Source organism: Dreissena polymorpha, chromosome 13 (assembly GCF_020536995.1).
Source record: "Dreissena polymorpha isolate Duluth1 chromosome 13, UMN_Dpol_1.0, whole genome shotgun sequence".
Classification (NCBI taxonomy): Eukaryota; Metazoa; Mollusca; class Bivalvia; order Myida; family Dreissenidae; genus Dreissena; species Dreissena polymorpha.
The window spans coordinates 26,865,045-26,889,154 of record NC_068367.1 but is presented as its reverse complement, the minus strand read 5'-3'; the positions used below and the strand labels follow the sequence as shown (position 1 = coordinate 26,889,154).

Sequence of the window (24,110 nt, the reverse complement as noted above, 5' to 3'; positions counted from 1 at the left end):
TTGTAAACATGTGAGTAAGGAACTTGTAAAATTGCTACATGTACAAATACTAGAACTTGTCAAAATTGTGAAAAACAGCTATTCAATAAGAAGCAAAAAAGAGCCCTAACAATAAAACCTACCTTCAGCCTTATGCAGTTCAAGTGCCAGGAAATCCTTTCGCTCCATCTCCTCTTGGAGGCGCTCCTCAAGGTCTCCGCACCGAGCAGAGAGGGAGTCGACATCTGCCCCCCTTCCCTCTATAGCGTCAGCCATGTCAGCCTGCGTGGTGCGCGTCTGCAGTAGAGCTGAGGTGGTCTCCTCGATCATGTCCAGTAGGTGGTTGACCGATGTGCGCAGGCGGCTGCCCGAATCTGGAATATGTTACAAACATTTAAATATTAGTTTAATAGGAAAATAACTTAAGTTGAAAACAATTTTTTAGTTTGATTGCATTGAAAGTCTAGGCCTAATTTAAACGCTTTTGAGTCCACTTCCTGGGTAGATATATTTGTACCACATAATTGAATGTGGTACAATAAAAACCAGAAAACAAAAGTAAGATTTCAGATCTTTGGAACAGGATATATTCGGAGTAAAAATAGTCTTAGAAATTGTAACAACCATTTAATTGGTTAATTTTTGTTCAGGGTGTTCTTTTTTTATTTAAGACTAATCAATAAATCTTCAAATGATGTTAATCAAACAATCATTATTTTCCCCACTTAAAAGCAAATTGATGCTTAAAATATCACGTTGTCATCTGTATATGTAATATGGGTATTGCCAAAATGCAGGGCTTTTTTTTCTTTATTTGCTAAAGAAGGAAAAAAAGCCCAAAAATGGTACACAAACATTTGATTGTGTTATGTCCTATATTAATAATTCATTATTATATTTCCAAAGAAATTTAATTGTTACTGTTTACAGCAAATGATTTTACTCTTACATGCTAATTTCATTTAAGAAGACTTAGACTTTGCAAGCATGATAGTATTTTAATATACCTATAATACCAAATCTTACAAGAGTAATAAAAGAATTGCAATACAAAGCACTAAATCAAAATAACCTCTCTTTCAACCTATAAAATCCTCAGCAAGTAAATAAAATATTTTTGAGAAATAAAGTCCAATAACTTTCGTTGCTTCTTGAAAACAGATTTCTGTTCACATTCCACATATTTCATTTTTGTTGTATTCTCTATTTCTAAAACTACAATTTAAACATTTTCATTTTCCATCCGAGAAATCACAATTTGTGTTCAATCTTCACATCATAAAACACTAATGCTAACAAACCTGTAACATGTATATGCCTATGTAAAACAGATGAAGAACAAATTTAAAATTCAGGCATATTAAATGTAAAATTTAATCGGTTTCAACCATATTAAATAATCTGCTAAACGTTTTGCTGTGCACATGTAATTTAAATTCCTTTTATTCTAAAATAAGAATCTGTTCAGACAATAACTTTCCATTGTCAATATTCCAATTCCCTATTGTGCAAGTGTAAATACAGTAAAATAATATTCAATAAACTTCAAACCTGTAGAATACTTGTGTTCTATCGTGAAATGATTTAAATCCATTTGAATGCACAGAAATGATCAATTCTCATGTTGTATATCTTTGTATATATCTTATTCTACAAGATTCAAAATTTAATACAATAGCTTATTTAACATTTTTTCTTTAAAACCATTTACATTTTTCTGTACTATAAAATCACTTATTTAAGAAATTTATTAAATAAATAGTCACTTTTTTAACAAATTTCTTTTTACTCTCATTTCACTATCTAATATTAATGTCTTCATGTAGAACATTCAACTCACTGCATTAGACAAATACAATGTCATTTTGCTGTATAATGACAGAAATAAATATGACATATTTATCAAGTGCCTGTTTCCTAAGAGTTCACACAATGCTACTACTAGAGCAGATCTTGATATTACACTTAGGCCAAAAGAAATTATTCAGATGTTCAATGGATTAGCAACATCCAAACTTTGTGAAATGAAATAAAAACTATTTTTTTTGCTCCCACATAGTCAATTTTTCCTGCTTTTGATTTTTTTACAGCAAGTAGTTTTTTATATATATTTTGGAGTGTACATATTTTATGACATAAAAAGTTGATCTCTGTGTTAAACAGCTAGTAGTACAAAAAGGCTGAATAAAATAATCTGAATGCATTAGGCAGAAATGTTGACCACATATGTACACAATAACTTTCATAAATCTGTTCATGGAATAAAAATATTATTTTTTAAGGGTGCTTGCTGGCTGAAAAGTTTGCGTACAAAATTATGTTGAACAACTTTCAATTTGTTGTGACCTTTGAGCAGTATTTCTTGGCTTCTTGGCTTAAGGATCCCATCAGTTGTCACACTGTAGTTAGTACAGATATTTGTGTTGGTCCTTGAACATGTTTAATGAGGATGTGCTGCTTTTTTCCATTAAAATATTCCAAGACTATAAAAGCTATTTGTTGTTCTATGGAACGATTAGGAATACAAACAAACACTTGCAACAGTTAACCAGAGACTGTTTTATCCGTTCTGTACCAGTAATACGAGATTCTTGCTCAAACCATGAAATGTTATTTGTGATTATAAGCAAGCAAACAATCTTTTTTACTGATCATGCTACTATTTATTCATTAAATGTTAAACCCCTATCAGGAAAACAAAGTTTCTTTCATTTGAAGACAAACATAAGTGCGTAAGACATATACAAACATTGTCAAACTTTCTTTTTCATTTAAAAAAAGTGCAGACAAGGACAATTTAAGAAAAGGCATCCATTTTTAGGTTCACAAAATGGCAGTGAGAGTGAAACAAACAAATCAGATGGTGTTGACTTATGGGTGGTGATGTAAAAGGAAGTGACTTGTTTGATGTTAAAGTAACCATTCAATTGTGTAAAGGACAATGAAAATAATATCCAAAATTAAACCTGAATAAATATTTAAAACACAAAGAGTGACTAATACTGTCATACACACATATTATGCTATAGTTTTCTTCACTTATAGCAACATTGTTATCTAATACAAAATTAATTATTATTGTTTCAGTTATTAATAAACATTGTCCCTTTTTATAAATGACATATACAATTTAATTTTTTCAACTTTGTTTGCAATAGGCTTCTCAAATGATATTTGTGGATGTGCACATATGACAATAATGGAAATTAGTGCTGCACAACCTTTCTAGTGATTTTATTAATTTCAGTTATGACTTTCTTATGACAAAGGGAGGTAATGAAAAATGTTCTTACATCGTGTATAAAGGGAGAGAATGGTTGATTCATCTAAGTTCTGTTTTTCTAAAATTTCTGTATAAATTGTCAAAAATTAAAATGTAAAATATTTGCAATAAATTCTGCAAACTTATTCAATTATGGCATGTACATAGGAACAATACAAAATAGGAATGTCCAAAGACACAGCCCTCAACTATTGTTTGTCCTTAATAGTGGTATGTACACTTTCTGTCAGTCACCAAACATAATTACTGCACAGACTTTGTCATTTATAACAAAAAATGGCCCCTAACAAATGTATTAAGTTTCAACTGAGTACCTGAAGTACAAAAAAAGATATGGAGATGTTGCCTGTCTACCTTTACCAAAGTTATGAAAAGGGGGCAAAATTGTGCTAAATTGCTGGTCGGAGTAAGGAACTTGGTCAGTGACCTCAAACAATGACCCAGAACACGTGTGAAGTTTCCTTTGAATGCCTGTAGTAGATACAGCGAAATATAGATGTGTCACATATAACCTTACCAGAGCATTACATTGCCGGCTCCGACATTTGGCGAGTAGTATAGCTCCAACAATTTGGTGAATAATCGAGCTAATTAATTATTATTTGCTGCTAAAATGGCATTATTTTATATAAGTTGTCGCTGTCAGATGTAGGACTTGAATTCAAAGTAAAATGTGGAGTGTATTCATGAACCCATTCACCACACCACATTCTAGCCTATGCACATGAGAAGGGAGGTCACTCTAATTCACTTACCAATCAAGAGTTCCTCCTCTTCGGACGCTAGTTCTGGACCTTGGAAAATGCTGTCTGATATTCGCTGGGATAAATCTAGTCCCTCATCCGTCACATTTGACAAAATACTCGTCTCTTCTGGATTTTCACCATCTATAAATAATGTCCAACAAATTTAACATTTCTTCATAAAAATAATTCATTTATAACAAAGTCTAACTGTCTGATACAAAACAGTAGCAAATTTAATGTTTGCGTACACGAATATTGTTAAGAGTAAAGAAGGTACATGATATGCATAACTATTTGCACTAGTTAACAATTTTTTTACATTTTTGTTGACTTGCGAATAACTGATTTAAGGTGCGTAAGTTCCCTTTTAACAGCTTCTACAACAAATTTGTGTGTTGGGTAAATTTTACCAACACGTTTTATTTTAAAACATCGTCATCCTCTTTCAAAAAAGTCTTACAACTTCAGTCAAAGAATTACCAAAGGAGCCTTTTTTCTGGAAAAACTGGGCTTAATGCATGTGAATAAAGTGTTGTCTCAGATAAGCCTGTGAAGTCTGCACAGGCCAATTATGAATGAAACTTTCCGCATTCATCAATTTTTTCTTTTAAAGGTAGTCTGTTCCTAGCAAAAATCCACACTAAAACAGTAAAGATCTGAGATGAAACTTACCACACATGCATTAAGCCCAGTTTTCCCAGAACACCGCTCAATTAGTTAGGAATTCAAAGCATCCTTACCCTCAGCCCTCGCCGGGCTCAGTCGTCCGGGCGATACATTGGGCGACTTCTTGCCAGGGGGTGGGGGCGTGCGTTTTCCCGAGCCAGGACGCAATAGCTGACCTTTGACCGCTGACTTCTCCATGATCACCTTCATCTTCTTCGTGATGGACTCATCCACCGTCATATACGTCTTAACCGCATCGGATAGCAGACCCAGTAGGTGCTCGTTGGTGGTTTGAAGGGCATCCCTGCAAATATTATAATCAGTTTTACAGTAAGAAATTATAACTTTGACAGAATATTGTCTGCTCTTAGTATGAACACAAATTTCTCTTCACATTTATTCCTCTAATAAGCCTCTAGAGCTGATTTCCGATCTTTTAACATTCTGTCAACATATCAACTTTCCCCACCCAATTCTGTCAACATTTTTACTTTCTCCACCTTCTACTGTTAACAAGTCAATTCCACAGTCCCCACCTGTCTGTTTTAAGTCTCTCGAAGTCCCAACCACCTGTCAGTGTTGAGTCTCCCAATGCACTCTTGGAAAATGGAGACCAAATTTCTCTCCTCTTGTTTTTAAATACAATACCACTTTCCCCACCCACCTGTCAGTGTTGAGTCAACATTTCTACTTTCCCCACCCACCTGTCAGTGTTGAGTCAACATTTCTTTTTTCCCCACCCACCTGTCAGTGCAGAGTCAACATTTCTACTTTCCCCACCCACCTGTCTGTGTTGAGTCAACATTTCCACTTTCCCCACCCACCTGTCAGTGCAGAGTCAACATTTCCACTTTCCCCACCCACCTGTCAGTGCAGAGTAAAAATTTGCACTTTCCCCACCCACCTGTCAGTGTTGAGTCAACATTTCCACTTTCCCCAACCACCTGTCAGTGCAGAGTCAACATTTCTACTTTCCCCACCCACCTGTCAGTGCAGAGTCAACAATACCACTTTCCCAACCCACCTGTCAGTGTTGAGTCAACATTTCCACTTTCCCCATCCACCTGTCAGTGTTGAGTCAACATTTCCACTTTCCCCACCCACCTGTCAGTGCAGAGTCAACATTTCCACTTTTCCCACCCATCTGTCAGTGTTAAGTCAACATTTCCACTTTCCCCACCCACTTGTCAGTGTTTAGTCAACATTACCACTTTCCCCACCCACCTGTCAGTGCAGAGTCAACATTTCCACTTTCCCCACCCACCAGTCAGTGCAGAGTCAACATTTCTACTTTCCCCACTCAACTGTCAGTGCAGGGTCAACATTTCCACTTTCCCCACCCACCTGTCAGTGTTGAGTCAACATTACCACTTTCCCCACCCACCTGTCAGTGTGGAGTCAACATTACCACTCTCCCCACCCACCTGTTAGTGTGGAGTCAACATTTCCACTTTCCCCACCCACCTGTCGGTATTGAGTCTCTCAATGTCCTCCCGCAGCATGGAGACCAGGTTTCTCTCCTCCTGTTTCTCCCTGTCAAGCCTCTCCAGATGGTCTCCTTGTCTGTCCACCTCGGCTGCGAGCCTCAACCGGAGATCCTCAACTTCTGCCTCCAACTGGAAAGAATAAAGGTGAAGAATATAAGAATATAGGCTAATATAGATCGCCGAGGCATAGTGGATATTAGCCTCGTATCGCAAACATAAGTGAATATTCTGACTCCATTTTGAGTTGTTTCTCAATTTTTTAGATGATTTTGATCACTATGCTCATTTAGCTGTTCATATAAGGTGTTTTTGTAAGTTTTTAGTCTAATTCAACCTGAGTTTAAGGGAGAATATGTGCATATTCCTATAGCTTAGATGTGAGATTGTTCAAGCACCAACAACTAACTAACTCAGCTGTGTAGTCAATCAAATCTCATTTTTTATAGTAGAGCTCAACAATGAGATCATCATTATACTGGGTCACGGTGTCCGCCTAACAACCAGGAGGTCATGGGTTTGATCCCAACAGTGGGAGCGTTCTTTGGATCTCCTCCATAAACACCAAGGACTGGTTCTACCCAGGTAACTGACTAGAGCACGTTTCAATAAGCCTTAAACTTTCTAAGCAATCTAAGCTAAGGAAACTAACTGTAAAGATAAACTGTTGATGCAAAAAGACTGAAGAGAAAATATCAACATACACAGTGAGCAAAGTGATTTTTTCAATGCAATATTGATATACACTCCAGTCTCAATCAGAAACATTCTTCATGCATTTAATTAACACTTAATTTTAATATTTTTAAAATGTAAGATATTTTTTTGTCAAAATGTTATAATACTCTTCATGGAGGGAAAAACTTCAAAAGATAGAGCGAGTCCAATTATTATTTTTGCAATTTTGACAACTACAAGTTCCTCTACCTGTGAACTAAGGCACTTTGAAGTGATAACATAGGTAACTGAAGTAGGAAAATTAGTGGGTCTTGTAATTTTGAATTGTTAGCTCGTCCCACTATTTTAAGCAGTGCTCATATTAAAAACTGATGATACTTTAAAATTCAAGTTTATTGCAAAACTGTGAACAACACATATTTTTTCTATCTAAAATTTTTACTGCAAAAGAGTGGCGCCCAATGATTCTAATAACACTAAGTATCAAAGTATGAGGAATACAAAAATATGTACACACTTATTTATTTCAAGCCTTACCCTATGAATCTTGCCATTTATTTGGAAAACCCTGTTGTGCAGTCCAATATTTATTCCATTCATTATGAATCTTTGTTTCTCTATTCACTCCAGTAACTAAAAACCTTTTCTGTATTTGTATTCAGACATTATATGCTCCCTATTCACAACATTTCACTCCAGAAAACATTTTTTTTCTATTTCTTATTTTGAAATCATGTTTTATAACATCACAAAAGCTAGTAAACAAAATTCTATTCAGGAACATGCTCAGAGAGAGTTATTCACTAACAAAAAACCCTACACAAAATATCTTTCAGCGACCTCACAAAAATACCCCACTTCTTTACGGAAAACTTTTCCTTTACAGATACTGCTGACTTCTTGGAACTCTTGAATTATTTATTGCAAGGAATGTTCATTTCTGACCGAGTAATTATTTTGTACTTGTGATGGTAATGCCTCTTCAATTTATGACATTGTCTTTGTCTTTCTGATATTCCTTTCTTTTTATTTCCATGCCACCCAATGAATAATTTCATTTTAATTTTTATCGTTATTCTACACTAAGTGACTGGGTTAGCTTTTATACTGCTGTTTTCCATTGATAATGCATGTACTTTGACCTAGAAATTCTGTGCAGTTCCTTGTTCACCTTACCACTGTCAAATGTTATTCATAAACAAGAGCTCTGTTTGTGAAACACAATGCCCCCTACTGCGCTTTGAAGCCATATATTTTACCTTTGACCTTGAATCTTTCACCACTAAAAATGTGCAGCTCCATGAGATACACATGCATGCCAAATATCAAGTTGCTATCTTCAATATTGCAAAAGTTTTTAGCAAGGTTAAAGTTTTGGGACAGACAGACACACAGGCCAAAAACAATATACCCCCGATCATTCGATCCGGGGGCATAAAAAAATTGTCAAACTTTCACTGAAAACTAAATATGCTGAGTCATTCATGATGGAATACATTACATGTGCACACAAGTCATGTTCCTGGAAAACTGAACTTAATGCATGTACGTAAAGTGTCGTCCCTGATATGCCTATGAAGTCTGCACAGCCTTATCAAGGACAACATTTCCGCCTAAAGTAGATTTTTGTTTACAAGAAACTTCCTGTAAATGAAAAATCCCATAAAAGCTGAAAGTGTCTCCCTAATTAGATAGATAGCACAGGCTAATCTGGGATAACACTTTACACACATGCATTAAGCCCCGTTTCCCCAGAATGCTGCTCACATTTACAGTGGGAGTCTCATATTTAATCATGCCATGACTATGCAAATCAATAAAACAACTACTGAAGCCCACAAGGGACATAAATAAATACAGCCCAAACCCATGCTCAGGTTAAGTATAAAGTACAATACTGATGGTACAACTCTTAGCCAATTACCTATTTTATATGCAAAGTTCTACGCGATATCACTGACTGCAGCCAATAAAGTACCATCCAGTGTTGATAAATAGTAGGAGCAAATGTGAGCGATTGGGGAAAAGCCATTGGTTAATTATTCATGCAGTCTCAATAAAAAAAATCCCTTCTTATAGAAGATTTGCCCAACTGGTTTAAGATGCAATACTGCTTAAAATGTTATATAGTTATCAAATTGTCAATATCAATCTTACAAGAAATAGTAGTTTTCTTTAGAGAAATAGTGTCCTCTTTTGTATGAAACGTTGAAAATATTCTACCAGCAGTGATAGGCAAACTCCAAGGGATCTGTCTTGGTAAATTTTAAACCAGGATTGCACTAAAGTACAGATTCATATACAGGATCTTGTTGCTTTAAAGAAAAAATGAAAGAACTCAACATTAAAAAATTCGTATTCGCTCAGCCTTATTGCTAAAATACAAGTTGGTCGTGAAACTGGTGAATCTGCTTGACATTTCAATACGAGATACTATAGCTTCACTCCCAATTTATTTATTGAAATGGAATGAAAATAAATCTTTTTATTTCAAGAGAACAGAATACTCGAATAAATGTTTTCTCTCACCTCGCGTACTCTGGCCCTTAAATCCTCCCTATCGGAAGCCCTGACAGAGGAATCGGTCGTGTCGTCGAGGGATTTCACGGTTGGACCGCCAGGTGCAAAGGCCTCGTATCCAAGGGTCTGCAACATGGCCGCTGGGGTACTGCGATCACTTTTCTGCGTCTCATCTTCTATGTTAAAAAGGAAGATAAATACATTAAATTTACTTGTCCATGTATTATTAGCATTTTCATCACCCCAAATGTTATTTTAAAAGTAATCGACTGATTGCACAATAGTCAAATGGCTGCCAAGTTGAAGTGCAATTTGCCAGTTTTCTTAATCAAAAAAATTGTTTTCCTTCATTTTGGTATTAAACAAACGGGTGCATGTTATACAATGTAGGGGGTCATACATGGAAAAGTACGGCACTACAAAGATTATCCAAACATAATCTTTATCCAATAACCTTTAGTGTGTTTCCAACATTAGCGTACACGTTTTACATTATAACACTAATAAAGGGAGGCAAACAAAGCCTCAGAGTGAAATTCACAGATTTTTCATTTTAGGACAGGCATTTACTGTCAAAGAATCAGTGAAATTTGTTCAAGTAGAAACATGACTTCCATCTTCCACTTGTAGCCATATTTACTGTTAATAACATCTAGATTTTACTTTGCAGTTTGCATTTGTCTCATGGCTTTGGTAGAGTCCCATGTCATTCTCAAAATATTCCCTGCAGAGGCCATTTAAACAATATTTCCCAGAGTTTGTGCCAACCATGAAACTAAAGTAAACAACTCAGTACAGAGTGATCTATTCTAAAGTCTTTATTAAGTAATTATGGTAATATTGAAATCTCTGTATTCTCCATTTTAAAAGTATTGCCAGCAAAAAAAAATCAACAACACTAATTTTACCTATTTCGGTCAAAACAAGGTGATTTTTCCAAATGCAAATGGACCCCGCCACTTTCCCAAAATGGAGGAAAAAACCCTGTGACTACCTTGACACTGAACAAAAATACTGTATACCTTCGTCCAAAGACCTGTCCGAAACCTCCTCCTCCGAGAACTGCATGAGCTCCGTGTCTGCCGTAGTGTCCACCCCCCTTAGGGTGCCTCTGGACTGGTCCATTGAGGTGTCAAGGGAGACAACTCCAACTCCGTCGTCCAGGGTTCCCTGCAGGGAGTTATCCTCCATGCCCTCAGAGACCTCCTCCTCGGAATGGGCATCAAACACCTTAAGTAGGGGAGACAATTTATGTTAAGTTATTGTTGAATTGCATGATGAATGACAATGTTTCAGACCAGACAATTTGTTTTATGGCCACATTTGACCTCTGACCTGTAAGTGTGACCTTGATCTCCAAGATATGGATCCAGGTTTATGACACAAAATGCTGTATTATGGCCACATTTGACATCTGACCTGTAAGTGTGACCTTGATCTCCAAGATATGGATACAGGTTTATGACAAAAAATGCTGTATTATGGCCACATTTGACCTCTGACCTGTAAGTGTGACCTTGATCTCCAAGATATGGATACAGGTTTATGACACAAAATGCTGTATTATGGCCACATTTGACCTCTGACCTGTACGTGTGATCTTGATCTCCAAGATATGGATACAGTTTTACAGTTTGACCTTTGACCCAAGATATGGATACAGGTTTATGACACAAAATGCTGTATTATGGCCACATTTGACCTCTGACCTGTAAGTGTGACCTTGTTCTCCAAGATATGGATACAGTTTTATGACACAAAATGCTGTATTATGGCCACATTTGACCTCTGACCTGTAAGTGTGACCTTGATCTCCAAGATATGGATACAGTTTTATGACACAAAATGCTGTATTATGGCCACATTTGACCTCTGACGTGTAAGTGTTACCTTGATCTCCAAGATATGGATCAAGGTTTATGACACAAAATGCTGTATTATGGCCACATTTGACCTCTGACCTGTAAGTGTGACCTTGATCTCCAAGATATGGATACAGTTTTATGACACAAAATGCTGTATTATGTCCACATTTGACCTCTGACCTGTAAGTGTGACCTTGATCTCCAAGATATTGATACAGGTTTATGACACAAAATGCTGTATTATGGCCACATTTGACCTCTGACGTGTAAGTGTTACCTTGATCTCCAAGATATTGATACAGTTTTACGACACAAAATGCTGTATTATGGCCACATTTGACCTCTGACCTGTAAGTGTGACCTTGATCTCCAAGATATTGATACAGTTTTACGACACAAAATGCTGTATTATGGCCACATTTGACCTCTGACCTGTAAGTGTGACCTTGATCTCCAAGATATTGATACAGTTTTACGACACAAAATGCTGCATAATGGCCACATTTGACCTCTGACCTGTAAGTGTGACCTTGATCTCCAAGATATTGATACAGTTTTACGACACAAAATGCTGTATTATGGCCACATTTGACCTCTGACCTGTAAGTGTGACCTTGATCTCCAAGATATTGATACAGTTTTACGACACAAAATGCTGTATTATGGCCACATTTGACCTCTAACCTGTAAGTGTGACCTTGATCTCCAAGATATTGATACAGTTTTACGACACAAAATGCTGTATTATGGCCACATTTGACCTCTGACCTGTAAGTGTGACCTTGATCTCCAAGATATTGATACAGTTTTACGACACAAAATGCTGTATTATGGCCACATTTGACCTCTGACCTGTAAGTATGACCTTGATCTCCAAGATATTGATACAGTTTTACGACACAAAATGCTGTATTATGGCCACATTTGACCTCTGACCTGTAAGTGTGACGTTGATCTCCAAGATATGGATACAGTTTGATGACACAAAATGCTGTATCCTCATGATAATCATTAGTGGTAGCATGTTTTGAATACCATGATGTATAAGATACAGTGTGCAAAAGCTTTTTTATGGCCAATTTAGACTTTAAGCTCTAAAGCATGACCTTATTATGGTTTTGATTTGTATAAATTAATTTCAAAATCCATCCACATATGTCAAAAGGTATGGCTGAGACAAGAATTTTCAAGCTGTAACATGGACAAATGTGATCTTTACCTCATATTTTCAAGTGTATTTCATGCGCTACAATATGTACAAATTATAAATAGTAACACAGAAAAAGCCTCTATCTTTTCTGATGTATATTGGGCCTCACAAGGATTTTACACAGTTTTTTCTCAAAATAGACTTTATATTCATCATGTTACTCAACCTTAAATCCTTTTTCACTGTTTCCATTCCATGCTCACCTGTGTTTCCATGGTAACCACATCGGTTCCCTCGTGGGCAGGTTCGGTACCCAGCTCACTCTCGGTTTCTGATTTACTCTCGCGGACCATGAAGTCTTCCACTTCCTTTGTGGAGCCCAGGGTGCTGCCGCCACGGAACTGAACAATATGGATTATATTCTAATCACTCAGTTTCATATCCGGTAAGGGTAAAAGTAAATTGACACAGACACTTTTTCACTCTTTCCTGTTTTATGTGGCCATAATAGGCTTTTTCAAAGTTTGTTTTATAAATTGACTGCATTTTCATTATGGTACTCAACAAAAACCATTATTAAAATGAAGTCAATTTGTAAAACTAAACTATTAAAAACCTATTAAGGCAAAATACGTCACAAAAAGGTAAAAATGTATATAAAAAAATCATATTCATAACATAATAATTATATTAATAATTTCATTTTAGGTTGGTTATTCAAATTCTAAAGTGAATTTCCATGTGTTTACTCAGATTTCATTGAAATTCCCATATGTTCCCTTCATTTTAGTCATGTTCCAATAAGTACCCTAGTAACCCTACATTTCAGTAAATTCCTATATGTTCCCTACATTTCAGTAAAATTCCCATAAGTACCCGACATTCAGTCAAATTCCTGTATGTTCCCTACATTTCTGTAAAATTCCTATAAGTACCCTACATTTCAGTCAAATTCCCATTATGTTCCCAATATTTCAGTAAAATTCCCATATGCTCCCTAAATTTCAGTCAAATTTCCAAATGTTCCATACATTTCATTCAAATTCCCATGTGTTTCCCTGATTACAGTAACAATCACTTGTTTGCCCCCTAAAAATTGTGACCAGAATTTCTTCATTACATTCTTTTCAAATTATCAGCAAGTATCAGCCTTCTGCACAGGCTAATCAGGCACAACATTTTCCTCTTTTATGGAATTTTTCGTTAAAAGGAAGTCACTTCCAAAACAAAAATCCAGTTTAGTCAAAAAGTGTTGTCCCTGATTAGCCAGTGCAATCATTCTTTGCGCTCATGCATTAAGCCCTGTTTTCCCATAATGAGGCTCAAACGTCCACACTTACACTTGGGACCCTAGGACTGGGACTATCTGCGTACAGTTCCAAGGCCCTCTGAGCCTCAGAGAGTCTTTCTTTCAGAGCTGCCAACTCCATCTAAAGCAAAAGGTAAAGTATGATTTGGTCAGTTTTAGGTTACAAGACATTTTCAATCCTTGCTCGAATGGGATAATTTAATTTATGCAATTTGGTTTTGTGTCAAAGCAAATACCATCCAAACAACTTACCAATTAATTGCTTTTTGAATGAAAATAAGCAGGATATCAAGTAAATTCTTACACCAAAACTCAATGACTTTTTAAGGCAATATTCATTACTAATAAGGCAATATTGAATTAATTGACATGTAATAAAAAGTAAAAAAAAAAGTATATGTGTTGCTTTTTCATAAAATTAATTAAAATGTCAAGAAATCAAAATGTATGCAGACATTTTAACCAGTGGCATTTTCTCATTACTAATTATAAACTCCTTTTAACAGAACAACACAATGACATTTCAATATTGTTTTTTCTTATTTAAGAAACCTTAATTGTACAGATTATAAATGGATATTGGCTGGGAAGTCAATAACTGTCAGAAAAACATTGTTAAACAGAATAATTTTAATCACGTAAACAACTAAAACTGAACATTGAAACTTCAAACAGTTTTACCAACACCTTTTCAATAAGATTTTGTACATATTGCCTGATCACAAGTGGGTGGGGTAATGGCTCTGTCTGTAAAACAGTCATTATTTTCACCCACAGTTCTTGCCAAACAATAGCTGCTTGGGTTTGATTTTGTAAGAATGCCTTTTTAAAGATAAAAATATAACTGTCAGATAATATTTGGATTTTAAAAACAAACATATTAATGTCAGATGATATTTGGAAACTGAAGTAATTTTTATTATAAATTACATGCTCTAAACTCTACAAGAGAGGATCTTCCTTTCTCGCCCATGCAGGCTAAATTAATAGTTGCTATGCAACAAGGACACTAAGCCTGCTTTTTGCGCCCTTAAACATTTAGATACATATTTTGACCCATTTGTAAAAACTCAGAAAGTTGAATCAAATTAAAGACCTGGCTTGCTAGATTCAAGTTTTAAAATCTTCATTTCCTACCCTTAGATACCCTCATCAGAGCAGCAAACAGCATAAAACCTGAAGTCTGCGAGTGACTCTCAGGCTGTTCTGTTTTTATGCTGTTTGCACATAGCCATTTTCACTTTGCTTCTGAGTGGGAAAAGGTAAACCTTTACTATGTTGCCCTTACGGCATGTTCCTTAGCCACACTGTCAATATAATTTGTAATTTATTTTTAAATTTCTTTTACTTAAAACTGCATTTTTTTTAATTATTTCAAATGTAGTCCTTACGGCATGTTCTTGGGCCAGACTGTCCAGCTTCGACTGGTTCTGAGACTCCAGATTGTTGAGCTCATTCATGTGCTTCTGTACCAGTCTGTCTTCCAAGTCTTGCAACTCTTGCTGGTGTGCCATCTCCAGTGCCTCAGTGTTGTCTTCCCCTGAATCCAGGTCTGAAAATAGTTATTTACAATTTATTTTTTTTATTCTTTCAGGGTTTTTTTCCTTTCAAGAGAATGGCTGTTTTTCACAATTTTGAAAAGTTCATGATTCAAATTTTTACAATTTTGAGAAGTTTGTGACTGAAATTTTCACAATTTTTGAATTGTTTGTGAATTTTTTTTTCACAATTTAAAAATTCCTTACTCATTTCTTTCACAAAACGAGGAACCAAAGGCCCCTTTTTAAAAGAATTGTTAGGACTTTTTTTAGTTTTTTAGTGTTTTTTTTGTGTTTTTTCCCCAATATTTCAGTATTATCACAGCTGTAAATTAGCCTACTAATACTTTTCCTGGGGAAGCAGGATTACTGGTACTTAGTTCATCTGCTCATGAAAGTAACTGACAACTGCCCATCTAGAATCAGAAGCTGGTGGTAAGAATGGCCATTGACAAGATTTCAAGACCAATCACAACATAATAAATTATGCGGGCTGGGCAGGCTTATCTTGAACGACACTTCACCCACATGCATTAAACCCCATTTTCACAGAGCAAGACTCAATTCTAGATAAATTTTCGCAATTCGTCCCTTTTTGTCAAAACAATTCTAAAGAAATGATCGGAAAACCATCTTTTTAATATACCAACCAAAAAACTAAAGAAATATTCTCAAACCGTCTCTCAATTTCTCCATCTCTCCCTCTGTCCGTTTCATCTCCGCCTCGTGAGTGGAGCGCAGGTCGTGTATCTTGGCCTCATAGTTTGTCTCTAAGGAGGACAACTCTTCCACCAGCTGTCTCACCTCCGTCTCGTGAGAAGCCTTCAGCTGGGCTATAGTGGCCTCGTACTCCCGAACCTGCGCAGGTAAATATACCGTCCTTTACGGTGCAAAACAACCAGTTTTAAACAAAAAAATTCAATTTAAAAAGTTGGTGCGCATTATAAAATTGAAACAACGCTATTCTGAGTGCTAGTTTGCCTTCAGCTGGGCTATAGTAGCCTCGTTCTCCCAAACCTGAATGGGCAATACCATACTTTACCAGGTACTCCACCCAATTTTAAACCCCCAAATTCAATTTAAAAGCCCATACACACTGAAAATCAACGAATATTTCGTACAATATTTCTTAAGATAAAGTTAACACATAAAAAATCTATGTTCTTTATAGCAATAGCCAAAATATTAACCCTAGTTGTGGTATTGTAACATAGATTTAACGAGATACAAAATGCACTCTTTTTTTGTGGGACAATATATTTAACACATGTTCATGTACCATCTTAGTGTTTGTGGGTCGTAAGAATAGATATTGTTGCCGGAAAATAACATGGAATACATTGTGCCACAAAAAAGAAGAACAATCATTTTGTATCTCGTTAAATATATGTTACCATACCACATCTAGTGTTGAAATTTTGGCTATTGCTGCAATTTTGGTTCCCGCTTTTTGTTATTCATTATGATGTAAAACATGAAACAAGATGTGTTTGTGAAACACAATGTCCCCCTATATGATGTTTGACCTTGAAGGATGACCTTGACCTTGTGAAAGATGACCTTGACCTTTCACCACTCAAAATGTGCAGCTCCATGAGATACACATGCATGCCAAATATCAAGATGCTATCTTCAATATTGCAAAAGTATTCATAAAATAAGCGATTTGGGCCACATATATTTGACCTCTGACCTTGAAAGATGACCTTGACCTTGACCTTTCACAACTCAAAATGTGCAGCTCCATGAGATGCACATGCATGCCAAATATCAAGTTGCTATCTTCAATATTGCAAAAGTATTCATAAAATGAGCGATTTTGGCCACATATATTTGACCTCTGACCTTGAAGGATGACCTTGACCTTGACCTTTCACCACTCAAAATGTGCAGCTTCATGAGATACACATGCATGCCAAATATGAAGTTGCTATCTTCAATATAGCAAAAGTTATTGCAAAATGTTAAAGTTGGCGCAAACAGACCAACAGACAGACCAACGTACAGACCAACAGACAGGGCAAAAACAATATGTCCCCCACTACTATAGTGGGGGACATAAAAAAGTTTGCTCAAAAGTAGCATGTGCTTCAATTTGTCATTATTTTGTCATAAAAGATTGAGAACTAATTTAAATGCAAGGCTGTCATTATTGAAAAGTATTTTTCTAATCAGGGAAAATACTTTCAGCTTTTATTGTATTTTTTTTAAAAGGTCGTCTTTTTTTAGCAAAAAACTTTAAACGGATGGCACAGGTTAATCTGGGACAAAACTGTATGCACATGCATTAAACCCCTTTTTCCATAAGCAACACAACCATTACCTTATTTTCTATATCCTTTCTTAGTTGTTGCACCAAGTCACTCTCAGTACCGTCTGGAATGTCTTCGCCCTTTTCTATATTTTTAACACCTTTAAGCTGTCTGGAAACATCTTTCTCCATTTTTTCAACCACCTCTTTGTTTTCATCAAAAGCACCTTCACCTTTCTCTTCACTAAGCAGGGCTGGATCCGATGTTTCACCACTCGTGCTACTCACAACCCTCGCCCCACCTTTTCCATCATCCTTATCATCATCCGAATCCTTTCCAGATTTATCTCTAGAGGAATCAGGAGCAGTAACAGTTTTTTCCTTATCTTCATCCTCAACATCTTCAGTAGTAGTAGTATCGACAGATTCCTGCGCTGTAACCGTCCTTTCCTTGTAGCTTTTTTCCATGTCAACTGGTCTGGAATGTGACATTTCCACTCCGCTATCCTCGGGTCTATGCATGCTCTGATACTGCTCGAGCTCTGCCCGAGCTTCTCTAATGGCGGCATGGCATTTGCTCTCTACTTCGGCGATCTGGGACTCATATTGCTGTAACAGTGCAACCCGTAGGTTTTCGAGATCTATGTCGTGTTTCTCCTGAAGCTCCTGCATTTCTTGGTCCTTTTCTTCAGCCAATCGTGCCTGTTAAAACAAAAATACATGGATTTGTTACACATTTACTTTCGTTAAACTGACAATCTTCAAATACAGAAAGTATTCAAATTGTGATAAAAATTCACATTTTCCTTGATTTAGTTGTTAGGATTTTTATATTACAAAAAAATCTATCTTCAAATAGCTTCATTCCCCCCCCCCCACAAAAAAAATAAATAAAACAAGGATATCAGTAAAACTGATGGATGCTCCCCAATGATGCTTTGTCGATATATGGGTTAATTTTGTGAAAAAAAACGTGTGACATTGAGAAAATCTATTATTAGCCTTGGTGACCTAGACCCCAGTGACATCAAAACTCATCAAAAGGTAGAGGTCCATGCAAGGTGTAGTAGATGCCAAATATGTAAGAGATCTGTAAAATATTGAAGGCGCTATGAGAAACTGTAAACAAGAGCACCGCCTTGCGGGTGCAGACCGCTCATCTATTTTCTTTTTAAAGGTGAAGGGACTATCATTTTCAATCACAAAGGAGGGAGGGGTGGATAGAAGAGGGGTGCATTGTGTGGGGGTGTGGACATTTATTACATTATCTTCCAAAAATGCGAAAAAAAGGAAAAAAAAATCGGGGAGGGGGGGGGGTGGGGGGTGGGTGGGGGGGGGGGGGGGATTCTTGGGTGCGATGGTTGGACGGTATTTCAAACATAAAATAATAAAAATAAATATTTGTGTTTTGTAACCGTTTCAAAAAACATAAATTGGGGGGGGGGGTGAGGTGGGTGGGGGGGGTATAGTGTGAGGGTGTGGTGGTAATTTGTGATCTTAAAAAAAAAAAAAAAAATTTAGGGGGGGGGGGGGGATTCGGGTGGGGGGTGGGGGGAGGGGGGGTGGGGGGGTGGGGGGAGGGGGGGGTGGGGGGGTGTTTATTGGGTGCGATGGTTGGACGGTATTTCAAACATAAAATAATCAAAATAAATAGTTTAGTTTTTTAACCGTAAAAAAAAAATGGGGGGGGGGGGGGGGGGCACGGGCGATGGTTTGGGTGGAGTCTATTATGGTATGTCAGGTAAGAGTAGTTTTGTCAAAGTATCTATCAAATCTAATCATAAACAAAGAAGTTATGGCAATTTTAGCAAAATTTAATAATTTGACCTTGAGAGTCAAGGTCATTCAAAGGTCAAGGTAAAATTCAACTTGCCAGGTACAGTAACCTCATGATAGCATGAAAGTATTTGAAGTTTGAAAGCAATAGCCTTGATACTTAAGAAGTAAAGTGGATCGAAACACAAAATTTAACCATATATTCAAAGTTACTAAGTCAAAAAAGGGCCATAATTCCGTAAAAATGACATCCAGAGTTATGCAACTTGTCCTTTTACTGTACCCTTATGATAGTTTGCGAGTGTTCCAAGTATGAAAGCAATATCTATAATACTTTAGGGGTAAAGTGGACCAAAACACAAAACTTAACCAAACTTTCAATTTTCTAAGTATAAAGGGCCCATAATTCCGTCCAAATGCCAGTCAGAGTTACATAACTTTGCCTGCACAGTCCCCTTACGATAGTTAATAATGGTTGCAAGTATGAAAGCAATAGCTTTGATACTGTAGGAATAAAGTGGACCTAAACACAAAACATAACCAAATTTTCAATTTTCTAAGTATAAAAAGGGCACATAATTCTGTCAAAATGCCAGTCAGAGTTACATTACTTTGCCTGCACAGGCCCATTATGATAGTTAGTAAGTGTTTCAAGTATGAAAGCAATAGCTTTGATACTTAAGGAATAAAATGGACCTAAACACAAAACTTAACCAAAATTTTCAATTTTTTAAGTATAAAAAGGGCACATAATTCTGTCAAAATGCATGCCAGAGTTATCTAACTTTGCCTGCCCAGTCCCCTCATGATAGTAAGTAAGTGTACCAAGTTTGAATGCAATAGCATTGATACTTTCTGAAAAAAGTGGACCTAAACGCAAAACTTAACCAAAATTGTCAATTTTCTAAGTATAAAAAGGGCACATAATTCAGTCAAAATGCACGCCAGAGTTATCTAACTTTGCCTGTCCAGTCCCCTCATGATAGTAAGTAAGTGTACCAAGTTTGAATGCAATAGCATTGATACTTTCTGAGAAAAGTGGACCTAAACGCAAAACTTAACCGGACGCCGACGCCGACGCAGACGCCGACGCCGACGCCAAGGTGATGACAATAGCTCATAATTTTTTTTCAAAAAATAGATGAGCTAAAAAAAATGGTGATGGAAAATCTATTATTAGCCTTTGTGACCTTGACCCCTTGACCCCAGTGATCAAAAACCTCATCAAAAGGTAGAGGTCCATGCAAGGTACCTACATGCCAAATATTTAAGAGATCGGTAAAGTATTGAAGGCACTATGAGAAACTCTAACAAAAGTGTGAAGGAAAATATAATTATTAGCCTTGGTGATCTTGACCCCAGTGACGTCAAAACTCATCAAAAGGTAGAGGTCCATGCAAGGTACCTTCATGCCAAATATGTAAAAGATCGGTAAAATATTGAAGGCGATATGAGAAACTGTAACAAAAGTGTGACGGAAGAAAGTACAGTACAAACTGGCAACTATATGCTCCCCATATATATATATGGGGAGCATAAAAATTTAAACCATGTTCAACTCAAAACCACAAGTCTTAATTTGTTTCTGAACAAGTCTGAGATGTTTTTCATAATAAAATTCGTTGATTTTTTTGTATTTATTTAATTATTCTTTAATCAAATATCAAATATCCCCAGAACCCCTGAAAACATATGGCAGCAATTTTATGTTGTTGTTTTTTTCCACATATGACGAATATGGGGCAGGGTCATTCTAACGTGAAATATTATTTTTGAATAATTTCTTTAATGAAAACATTGCTGGCACAAAGTCAGAAAATTCCTCTATCTTTGGTAATGTTTGTCTGATAAAAGTCCCTTACAAAAAATAAATCTAACATTCTGAGGGGAGTTTTTAAATATGTATAATGGGATCAATATCACCACTTTAGAAGAAAACAGGGCAAATTGTTATACATACTAGTCTGAAGGCAAAGGCATAACTAAGCAAACCTGTCCATTTTATTTCAAGGTGATGCTATACAATTCTTATTTAGTTAAAAGGGTCCAAAGTCAGCAAGGAGGCCTAGATCCCCACCCCTCCCATTTAAAAAAATTAAAATGATGCAATCTGTGGTCTCACCAGTTCAGACTCCATGGTTTCCTCACTCTCCTGTTGCATCAGAGACTTTGCCATCTCGAGCTCCTGGTCGTACTTCTCACGCACAAGCTGGGCTACTTCTGGTACTTCTCCCTTACGCAAACCTGGCAAACATGAAAATGCATGTCATGGTGCACGGTTTTCTTCCACTTAAAGCTTTACCACTTAGATATGCATTTTGACGTGTTTGTAGTCCCTTAGAAAGTTAAATTTAATTAAAGACCTTTCTTACTAGATTCAAATTTTAAAGGCTTCATTTCCAACTCTTAGATACGGATGAGCTGTAAACAGCATAAAACCTGAACAGCCTGCGAGTTACTTGCAGGCTGTTCTGGTTATATTCTGTTTGCACATAGCCATTTTCACTATGCTTCTGAGTGGGAAAGAGTTAAACAGGGGCCTTATAAAGACACCTTTCCTAAAATTCTCCCTTATGCAAAACTTGCAATGATGAGAAAGCATATTCTGATGCACGGTTTTCTTGCTCTTAAGCAGGGGCCTAATATAGCAACTTTCCCTAAACAAATTGTCAATCAAGTGATGCAATTTACCCAAAATGTCAAGTTTAAATTGGAAAATATCATCCCATTTTTCTGTTTTGTTGATATATTCTTCACAAAACAGAATGCTGGGCGCTTTACTAGTAATAATAATTGCTGTTTCTAAATACATAATATTGCAAAGGCCCCATTGTTTATGCTACCAAATTAATTAGCTTTTCAAGCATATTGCGCTTACTTTCAACAAGGTTGTCATATCTGTCCTCCATGTCCACAAGTTCTTGTCTGTGGTCCTTCTCTATACGCTGCCTCTCAGAGTCAAACTCCTCCTACATTTCACAGATATAAAAGCACAATTAGCCTATCAGTCACAGAGATATCAAATCAGGTTTTGCAAATCAATCAGAGATATCAAATCATATTAAGCCTATAAATCACATAGATATAAAATCATATTTAGCCTATCAATCACAGGGGTATCAAATCATATTTAGCCTATTAATCACAGAGATATTGAATCACATTTAGCCTACAAAGCAGAGATGTAAAATCACATTAAGCCTATGAATCACAGAGATATCAAATCACAGTAAGCCTATCAATCAGAGAGATATCAAATCACATTTTCATTTTGTGGGCCTTCTCTTTACCCTGCCTCTAAAAATTAAAGTCCTCCAATATAATAGGTAGCCTCCTGAACATTAAAGATATCAAATCGCAGAAATTTCCAAATCACACCGATTTCAAATCAGATAGATATTGAATCACAAAAATATCAAATCACCAATACATCAAATCAGTTAGCTTATTAATCTGAGATATCAAATCACAATTATCCAATCAATCACAGATATATCAAATCACAATTAGCATATCAATCACACAGATATCAAATCACAGATAGTTCAAATCATAGAAACATCAAATCACAGATATATCAAACCACAGAGATATCACTGTAAGCACATCATAGAAATATATAGCACAGAGGCATCACATCACAGCAAGCCTATCATAGAAATAGATCACAGAGATATCAAATCACAGCAAGCCTATCATAGAAATAAATATCAATATTTCATTTCATGTTAAATTCATCCTGAATTTTGGATATCTTAAATGTAAGTGAGAAATCTTGGAAACAAATCACAATGATATCAAATCATTCAGCAAATAAAGGAAAACAATCAAGTGAGAACCAATACATGTATGCATTAAGCAAATCATGGTACACTGTAACTCCAATACAACGCGCTCTGTTATAACGCTGAATCCAATATAACGCGGGGGGTGCTTGGATCCCATTTTTTCTCCAACCTTCCATTTGATTTCTGATTCAAATCCGTATTATGCAACTTCATGTATTTTCAGACAATTCAAAGATGGCGGCAATCACATGTTGATTGCTTTATTCAACCGTCCGTTGAACCGATTATAATCGCCTCGAAGTTAAACAACACCCACAGCTAATTGGTGTTAATCTGTGGTGTAATGTCAATAAAGGTGTGAAAAATTCGCGTGTCAGTGTTTATTACAAGTATTCCTCATCAGAGCGGTTCAGTGCGATAATTTCCATAAGTTAAGTGCAAGCGGGATAGTTATACAATTAAAGTAATTCAAAACAATTTAAACATTCTTACTTTGATATGGTTGCAGTTTGACTATATTAAATGAGCGGCTGGGAAATATACTGCCCACTGTATAAAACAACTTTTTCTTTCATTTCATTATCATTCTAGTATAATGTCATTTAATCTTTCAGTTCGTGTATAAGAAATTAAATAATGCAGACGATTTATTTACATGCGAACGCAGTGTACCGGTAATTGTTAACAGAGTTTCACTTTCATTTTCGCGCGGTATCAGAAAGTCCCCGGGAAACACGTTTTTTGCATGCAATAAAACAATTTTTTGTACATGAATCGTATTGCATTCAATCAAAATTTAAAGTCGCTCGTCCAATGAAAGCTCTGCCCCATAATGCACTGTACTCTTAACACTTCTGAAAATGGCATATATGCGTACGGTTGTGTTTACGAATTTCTTCAACATATATCGTCATTAATGTTCAAGATTATTATTTTTAAGTGATGTTGCAATTTTATTGGATTATTGGATAAATGTGCACATAAGAAAAGCGGTATGTATACTGTTATCGATACGATTCGGTTTATATGCATGTATTTGCGTCAACACAGCATGGCAGTATACATGACCTATATTAT

At 36.2% G+C, this 24,110-nt stretch overlaps 1 protein-coding gene across 1 annotated transcript in view; it reads right to left on the bottom strand.

Moving 5' to 3' along the window:
- LOC127855708 (A-kinase anchor protein 9-like) overlaps nt 1-24,110 on the bottom strand; it is a 477,990-nt gene that overhangs the window by 322,970 nt on the left and 130,910 nt on the right. Inside the window, exons 15-28 of the mRNA XM_052391486.1 lie at nt 22,124-22,214; nt 21,368-21,489; nt 17,542-18,171; nt 15,896-16,076; nt 15,072-15,232; nt 14,368-14,427; nt 13,712-13,801; nt 12,635-12,772; nt 10,379-10,586; nt 9,366-9,532; nt 6,139-6,290; nt 4,749-4,978; nt 4,018-4,149; nt 123-353 (exon numbers count right to left, since the gene is read on the bottom strand). Coding sequence (XP_052247446.1) covers nt 123-353; nt 4,018-4,149; nt 4,749-4,978; nt 6,139-6,290; nt 9,366-9,532; nt 10,379-10,586; nt 12,635-12,772; nt 13,712-13,801; nt 14,368-14,427; nt 15,072-15,232; nt 15,896-16,076; nt 17,542-18,171; nt 21,368-21,489; nt 22,124-22,214 — 2,593 coding nt within the window. The remainder of the gene's footprint in view (nt 1-122; nt 354-4,017; nt 4,150-4,748; nt 4,979-6,138; nt 6,291-9,365; nt 9,533-10,378; nt 10,587-12,634; nt 12,773-13,711; nt 13,802-14,367; nt 14,428-15,071; nt 15,233-15,895; nt 16,077-17,541; nt 18,172-21,367; nt 21,490-22,123; nt 22,215-24,110) is intronic.